The 8,447-nt window shown below is 65.8% G+C and overlaps 1 protein-coding gene across 6 annotated transcripts in view; it reads right to left on the reverse strand.

Annotated features, from left to right (window-relative positions):
* The window catches only part of L1CAM (L1 cell adhesion molecule), a 56,466-nt gene extending 48,019 nt beyond the window's left edge, over positions 1-8,447 (reverse strand). For 2 of the 6 annotated variants that reach the window (XM_085563459.1, XM_085563463.1), the window contains exons 1-5: positions 8,329-8,447; positions 4,030-4,121; positions 3,120-3,134; positions 2,193-2,298; positions 641-858 (exon numbers count right to left, since the gene is read on the reverse strand). In XM_085563459.1, coding sequence (XP_085419585.1) covers positions 641-858; positions 2,193-2,298; positions 3,120-3,134; positions 4,030-4,121; positions 8,329-8,378 — 481 coding nt within the window. In that variant the 5' untranslated portion in view covers positions 8,379-8,447. Of the gene's footprint in view, positions 1-160; positions 543-640; positions 859-2,192; positions 2,299-3,119; positions 3,135-4,029; positions 4,122-8,328 lie in introns of those variants that run through there. The other 4 variants (XM_085563461.1, XM_085563462.1, XM_085563460.1 and 1 more) reach the window with 4 other exon arrangements.

Below are 8,447 nucleotides of genomic sequence, written 5' to 3' on the forward strand. Positions count from 1 at the left end.
AGGGGGTCGGGAGGATTTTGGGGTTATTTAGGGGATTTTTGGGATTTTTGGGGTTCACTCTCAGCCATGACGCAGCTCTCCGAGGACAGCGCGGTGCCCGGGGTTATTGGGGGTTATTTTGGGGTGGATTTGGGATATTTTGGGGTTTTTTGGGGCTCACTCTCGGCGATGACGCGGCTCTCCGAGGACAGCGCAGTGCCTGGGGTTATTGGGGGTTATTTTGGGGTGGATTTGGGATATTTCGGGGTTTTTTGGGGCTCACTCTCGGCGATGACGCGGCTCTCTGAGGACAGCGCGGTGCCTGGGGTTATTTTGGGGTGGATTTGGGATATTTTGGGGTTTTTTGGGGCTCACTCTCGGCGATGACGCGGCTCTCTGAGGACAGCGCGGTGCCTGGGGTTATTGGGGGTTATTTTGGGGTGGATTTGGGATATTTTGGGGTTTTTTGGGGCTCACTCTCGGCGATGACGCGGCTCTCCGAGGACAGCGCGGTGCCTGGGGTTATTGGGGGTTATTTTGGGGTGAATTTAGGGGATTTTGGGGCTCACTCTCGGCGATGACGCGGCTCTCCCAGGACAGCGCGGTGCCTGGGGTTATTTTGGGGTGGATTTGGGATATTTTGGGGTTTTTTGGGGCTCACTCTCGGCGATGACGCGGCTCTCCGAGGACAGCGCGGTGCCCAGCGCGTTGCTGGCGGCGCAGCGGAACCGGCCCTGCAGCCGCCCGGCCAGGCTGGCGTTGATGACCAAGGTCCCCCCGCCGGGGGACACCGAGACCCCCGCCAGCTCCGGGCCCGGGGACGGCGACGGGAACGGCGACGGGAACGGGAACGGGAGACCCTCGCGTGTCCAGCGGTACCTGCGGGGACAGAGAGCGGCTGGGGGACAGCGGGGACGGGGACAGAGGGACAGAGGGACAGGGGGACATGGGGGGGACACGGGGACAGGGACAGAGGGACAGAGGGACACGGGGGGACAGAGAGCAGCTGGGGGACAGCGGGGACAGGGACAGAGGGACAGAGGGACAGGGGGACATGGGGGGGACACGGGGACAGGGACAGAGGGACAGTGGGACACAGACGGGACAGAGGGACAGAGGGACAGAGGGGGGACACGGGGACAGTGACAGAGGGACAGAGGGGGGACACAGGGACAGGGACAGAGGGACAGAGGGACACGGGGGGACAGAGAGCAGCTGGGGGACAGCGGGGACAGGGACAGAGGGACAGAGGGACATGGGGACATGGGGGGGACAGGGACAGAGGGACAGAGGGACAGAGGGACAGAGGGACACAGACGGGACAGAGAGCGGCTGGGGGACAGCGGGGACGGGGACAGAGGGACAGAGGGACACGGGGGGGACACGGGGACAGTGACAGAGGGACAGAGGGACACGGGGGGACAGAGAGCAGCTGGGGGACAGCGGGGACAGGGACAGAGGGACAGAGGGACATGGGGGGGACACGGGGACAGTGACAGAGGGACAGAGGGACAGAGGGGGACAGAGGGACAGAGGGACAGAGGGACAGAGGGGGGACACGGGGACAGTGACAGAGGGACAGAGGGACACGGGGGGACAGGGGGACATGGGGGGACACGGGGACATGGGGGGACAGCGGGACACAAGGGGGGACAGTGACAGAGGGACAGTGGGACACGGGGGGGACAGGGGGACAGTGACAGAGGGACTCGGGGACACAGGGGGGACACGGGGACATGGGGGGACACGGGGACAGTGACACTGACAGGCTGGAGGGACAGTGGGACACGGGGAGGACAGGGGGACAACAGGGACAGCAGGAGGGGGGACAAGGACACTGGGGACAGGGGGGACTCAGAGGGGACACGAAGGGGACACATGGACAGCAGGACACGGGGCGGACATGGGGACAGTGACAGAGGCTGGAGGGACAGCGAGGGGACAGCAGGAGGGGGGACAGGGGGACACGGGGGGGACATGAGGAGGACACACGGACAGTGGCTGGAGAGACAGTGGGAGAGCAGCGGGAGGTGACACAGGTGACACAGGTGACACAGGTGACACTCGGGTGACACACAGCAGGTGACACAGAGGTGACAGAGGTGTCACTCAATTGACACAGGTGACCCTCGGGTGACACGCCGGAGGTGACACGGGTGACACAGAGGTGACACGGGTGACCCTCGGGAGGTGACACCGGGGGTGACACTCACTCCACCGGGGGGTTGCCGGTGGCCGCGCACTTGAGCACGACGTCGTCGCTGGGGAACACCACGAGCTGCTCCGGGGGCTGCTCCGTCAGCTCGGGCGGCTGCTGGACTGGGGGGGCAGCGGCTGGGACCGGCCCGAGCCCCAACACCCCCAAAAACACCCCAGAAACACCCCAAAACCACCCCAAAACCCCCCAAAACACCCCCGAAACACCCCTAAAACCCCCAAAACACCCCAGGACACCCCAAAACATCCCAAAAACACCCCAAAACATCCCAAAAACACCCCAAAACACCCCAGAAACACCCCAGAAACACCCAAAACACCCCAAAACGCCCAAAAACACCCCCGAAACACCCCTAAAACCCCCAAAACACCCCAGGACACCCCAAAACATCCCAAAAACACCCGAAAACCCCCAAAAACACCCCCGAAACACCCCAAAACACCCCAGAAACACCCCAAAAACACCCAAAACACCCCAAAACGCCCAAAAACACCCCCAAAACACCCCCAAAACCCCCAAAACACCCCAAAAACCTCCAAATCCCCCCGGCCCCCCCAAACTCCCCCCAAATCCCCCCGGGACCCCCCAAATCCCCCCAAATCTCCCCAGGACCCCCCCAAATCCCCCCGGGACCCCCCAAATCCCCCCAGCCCCTCCAAACTCCCCCCCAAATCCCCTCGAGACCCCCCCAAACCTCCCCGGGACCCCCCAAACCTCCCCGGGACCCCCCCAAATCTCCCCAGGACCCCCCCAAATCCCCCCGGGACCCCCCCAAATCCCCCCAGCCCCTCCAAACTCCCCCCAAACCTCCCCGGGACCCCCCCAAATCCCCCCAGCCCCCCCAAACTCCCCCCAAATCTCCCCAGGACCCCCCCAAATCCCCCCGGGACCCCCCAAATCCCCCCGGCCCCCCCAAACTCACGCTCGTGCAGCGAATCTGCACCGTCCGGGGGCACGGGGGGAGAGACACGGCGTGAGTGGGGAGGGGGCTCCAGAGAGACCCCCGGGAAAGCGGGGGGCGTGCAAGGGGGGGGGGGGCGTGCAAGGGGAGGGGGTCCCCAAAAAAATGGGGGGGGTCGTGCAGAGTGAGGGGTGACTCTTAAAAAAATGGGAGGGAAAGGGGTCGGGATAAGGGGAATTTGGGGAGGGGTCTCCATGCCGGGGGGGTGAATTGGAAGGGGGGTCCGGGATTATGGAGGTGAATTGAGGGGGGGTCTCCATAGGGGGGAGGATAAATTGAGGGGGGGTCTCCATTGAGGGGGGGGTCCAGGATCAGGAATTGAATTGAGGGGGGGTCTCCATAGGAGGGAGGATAAATTGAGGGGGGTCTCCACTGGGGGGGGGGATCAGGGGTTAAATTGAGGGGGGTCTCCATGCCTTTTTTTTGGGGGGGGGTCTCCATGCCTTTTTTTTGGGGGGGGTCTCCATGCTTTTTTCTGGGGGGGTCTCCATGCTTTTTTCTGGGGGGGTCTCCATGCCTTTTTTTTGAGGGGGGGGTCTCCATGCCAGTTTTTTTTGGGGGGGTCTCCATGCCTTTTTTTTGGGGGGGGGGTCTCCATGCTTTTTTCTGGGGGGGGGTCGCCATGCTTTTTTCTGGGGGGGGTCTCCATGCTTTTTTTTGAGGGGGGGGTCTCCATGCTTTTTTCTGGGGGGGGGTCTCCATGCTGTTTTTGGGGAGGCGCGTCCATGCCGTTTTCGGGGGAGGGGTCTCCATGCTCCATGCAGGGATCCCGGTGGGGGGGGGGGGGTTGGGGGTTGTGTGTAACCCCTCCCCGCGCCCCTCCCCTCCCCCTCGCGGCTCGCCCCCTCCCCAAATTGCGCCCCCCACTCACACTCGGGGGGGATGACGATGGCGCCGCCGCGCCCCCCCAGCAGCAGCAGCAGCAGCGGGACGAGGCCGAGCCCGCGGGGCAGCGCCATGGCCCTGGGGGGGTGGGGGGCAAATTTGGGGAGGGGTCTCCAACCCCCCCCACCCCTAAAACCCCCCCCTCCCCCCTCTCCATTGTGTGGCGGCCCCTCCCCCCCCGGCTGTGCGGATGCGCCCGTTTCCATGGCGACGCCTGGAGAGGGGACCTGTCACCTTGGCTGCGACCCCCCCCCACCCGCGACCCCTCCCCAAATTCCCGGGCTGCCCCTCCCCCACCTCCCCATCCCCCCCCCGCGGCCGCCGAGCGCCGCGCCCCCCCCCCCAAATTCAGCACCACGGACAGGGACGGGCCCGAAATTCCCCCAAAAAAAACCCCCAAAAACCCCCCAAAACCCCCCCCCCCACGAAAATCTGGGACCCCCCCCCCCAGAGGGTTTGGGACCCCCCAGGACCACCCGGGGTGGGGCACGGAGGTCTGGAGACCCCTCCCCAAAATCCCCCCGGTGCAACCGGGGCTTCCCCCACCCCAACCCCCTCCGTGCGCGACCCCCGACCCCCCCTCACCCCCAAACCCCCTGGGGGGGGTCCAGAGCTGCGGGGACCCCCCCCAAAACCCCCCCGGGGGGGTCCCCAACCCCCCCCCGCAAGGCGTTGCCGGCCCCGCCCTTCCCGGGAGGAGCCGCCAATCCCGGGGACCCCCCCCCGCCCCAAAATCCCGGAAGGATTTGGAACCCCCCCTCCCCTCCCCCCACCGACCCCGGAAGAATTTGGGGCCCCCCCGGGAGAATTTGGGGCCCCCCCGGCCCCACCCGGCCGGAAGCGGGGGCGGCCCCGGCTGGAACAAGGAGCCCCTTGTGCACCCCAAATTCCTGGGGGGGGGGAGGACGGAGCTGGGATGACCCCCCCCGCCCCTCCCCCACCCTAAACGTGCGGACCCCCCCCCAAAAAAAAAAAAAATCCCCAAAATCCCCCCAGGTGATGCAAGGGGGGGGAGGGGCGGGCACCTGTAGGGAAATGAGGGGGGGAGGGGATGGGGAGGGAGGGGAGGGGGGGGGAGAACCGGGATTGCCCCTCCCCCCCCACTGGGACCCCCCCCCAGCCCCGGGGGTCCCTCGGGGGGGGCGGGGGGCGCGCGAGGGCCGCTCCTCCCCTCCCCTCCCCTCCCCCCCCACCGGCCCCACCCATCTGTTGGACATGGGGACCCCCCAGGGGACCCCCCCCCACCCGAGACCCCCCCCAGGCTGTTGGGGACCCCTCGGGACCCCCCCCCAAAAATCCCTGTCCCTGCAGAGCCCCCCCGGAGCCCCCAGCCCCACCGAGAGTGCCCCGAGCCCCTCGGGCTGCTGGGCCCTGCGGAGACCCCGAAACGGCCCCGAAACCGCCCGAAATCATCCCGAGCCCCCTCCCCAAAATCATCCCGAGCCCCCTCCCCAAAACTGCCCCGAAATCATCCCGAGCCCCCTCCCCAAAATCATCCCGAGCCCCCTCCCCGAAACTGCCCCGAAATCATCCCGAGCCCCCTCCCCAAAATCATCCCGAGCCCCCTCCCCGAAACTGCCCCGAAATCATCCCGAGCCCCCTCCCCAAAACGGCTCCAAACCCTCCCCAAAACGGCCCCAAAACTGCCCCAAACTGCCCCAAAACATCCCGAACCCTCCCCCCAAAACACCACGCCCAACCCCCCCTGACTCCCCCTCCCCACTCGCTTTCTGCCCCCAAATCCCCCCAGGACCCCCAAATCCATCCTGGGCCCCCCAAAACCCCCCCCAGGATCCCCCAAATCCATCCTGGGCCCCCCCAAACCCCCCCAGGACCCCCAAATCCATCCTGGGCCCCCCCAAAACCCCCCCAGGATCTCCCAAATCCATCCTGGGCCCCCCCAAAACCCCCCCAGGATCTCCCAAATCCATCCTGGGCCCCCCAAAACCCCCCCGGGATCTCCCAAATCCATCCTGGGCCCCCCAAAACCCCCCCAGGACCCCCAAATCCATCCTGGGCCCCCCAAAACCCCCCCGGGATCTCCCAAATCCATCCTGGGCCCCCCCAAAATCCCCCCAGGACCCCCAAATCCATCCTGGGCCCCCCCAAAACCCCCCCAGGACCCCCAAATCCATCCTGGGCCCCCCAAAACCCCCCCAGGACCCCCAAATCCATCCTGGGCCCCCCAAAACCCCCCAGGATCTCCCAAATCCATCCTGGGCCCCCCCAAAACCCCCCCAGGACCCCCAAATCCATCCTGGGCCCCCCAAAACCCCCCCAAATCCCCCCAGGCCCAGCCCCTCTGCTCCTGCCCCTATGGGGCCCCTATGGGGCTGCCTGGACCCCCCGGACCCCCCGAGCCAGCCCCAAATTTCTCCTGTGCCTTGGCCTGACCCTATGGAGCCCCTATGGAACCACCTGACCCTATAGAACCCCCTGTGCCCCCCGTCCCACCCTATAGAATCCCTATAGAACCACCTGACCCTATGGAACCACCTGTGCCCCCCATCCCACCCTATGGAACCACCTGACCCTATGGAACCACCTGTGCCCCCTATCCCACCCTATAGAATCCCTATAGAACCACCTGACCCTATGGAACCACCTGCGCCCTCATCCCACCCTATGGAACCACCTCACCCTATGGAACCACCTGTGCCCCCCATCCCACCCTATGGAACCACCTGACCCTATGGAACCACCTGTGCCCCCCATCCCACCCTATACAATCCCTATAGACCCACCTGCCCTATAGAACCACCTGTACCTGTCACCCCGACCCTATAGAGCCCCTATAGAATCTCCTGGCCCCACAGAACCACCTGCGCCCCCCGTCCCACCCTATAGAGCCCCTATGGAACCACCTGACTCCATAGAACCACCTGTGCCCCAGGTCTGACCCTATAGAACCACCTGTGCACCCCATCCCACCCTATAGAGCCCCTAGAGATCCCCCTGCCCTATAGAACCACCTGTCCCTGTCAGCCGCACCCTATAGAGCCCCTATAGAACCACCTGTGCCCCTGTCCCACCCTATAGACCCACCTGTGCCTCTGCCCAGCCCCACAGAGACCCCACAGACCCCCCCCGACCTCGATTGGATCCTATAGACACCCCACAGACCCACCCGTACCTCTGCCCAGCCCTATAGGGACCCTATAGATCCTATAGACCCTCCCCTGCCCCACAGACCCCACAGACCCACCCATACCTCTGCCCAGCCCTATAGGGACCCTATAGATCCTATAGACCCTCCCCTGCCCCACAGACCCCACAGACCCACCCATACCTCTGCCCAGCCCTATAGGACCCTATAGATCCTATAGACCCTCCCCTGCCCCATAGACCCACCTGTACCTGTGCCCAGCCCTATAGGACCCTATAGATCCTATAGACCCTCCCCTGCCCCATAGACCCCACAGACCCACCCGTACCTCTGCCCAGCCCTATAGGGACCCTATAGGGACCCTATAGATCCTATAGACCCTCCCCTGCCCCACAGACCCACCCGTACCTGTACCCAGCCCTATAGGGACCCTATAGATCCTATAGACCCTCCCCTGCCCCATAGACCTCACAGACCCACCCGTACCTGTGCCCAGCCCTATAGGGACCCTATAGATCCTATAGACCCTCCCCTGCCCCACAGACCCACCCGTACCTGTACCCAGCCCTATAGGGACCCTATAGATCCTATAGACCCTCTCCTGCCCCATAGAGACCCCAGACCCACCCGTGCCTGTGCCCAGCCCTATAGGGACCCTATAGAGACCCCCCAGCCCCACATAAACACCTCACGGCCCCGCCCCCAGAAGCCCCCCGACCCCTCCTCGATGCCAGTCCCCGCCCCACAGAGACCCTATAGATCCCCTATAGATCCCCCTTTACCCTGCCCGGCCCCACAGACCCCTCCCCAAACCCCAACCCCCCCCCAGCCCCATTTCCACCCCCCCATCCCCCAGCCCCATCTCCACCCCTCCCACCCCCCAACAACGCCCCCAGCCCCCCTAAACCCCCCCAGCCCTATAGACACCCTATAGCTGGCCCTAAACCCCCCAAGAACGCCCCCAGACCCATTTCACCGCCAGCCCCCCCCAAAATCTCCCCCAGCCCCACCTTTCCCCCATCCCCACCGCCTCAACGCAGCCCCCCGGGACCCTCCCGGAGCCGCTCCCCGCGCTCGGCGCCCCCCGGCCCGGGACCCGCGGAGCCCTCGGGGTGCCTCGGGGTGCCGGGGACCCCCGGGACCCCCCCCCAAATCCCGGCGGAGCCCCCCGGGCCGTACCTGCTCCCGCCGCTCCCGGCTCGGGGCTGCGGCTGCCGCGGGGTTGACATAATCCGCCCGCAGGCCACGCCCCCTCCGCGGGCCACGCCCCCGGCCACGCCCACCGACCACGCCCCCCG

The sequence above is a fragment of the Lonchura striata genome, chromosome 31 (assembly GCF_050655825.1).
Source record: "Lonchura striata isolate lonStrDom1 chromosome 31, ASM5065582v1, whole genome shotgun sequence".
In the NCBI taxonomy this organism is placed as follows: Eukaryota; Metazoa; Chordata; class Aves; order Passeriformes; family Estrildidae; genus Lonchura; species Lonchura striata.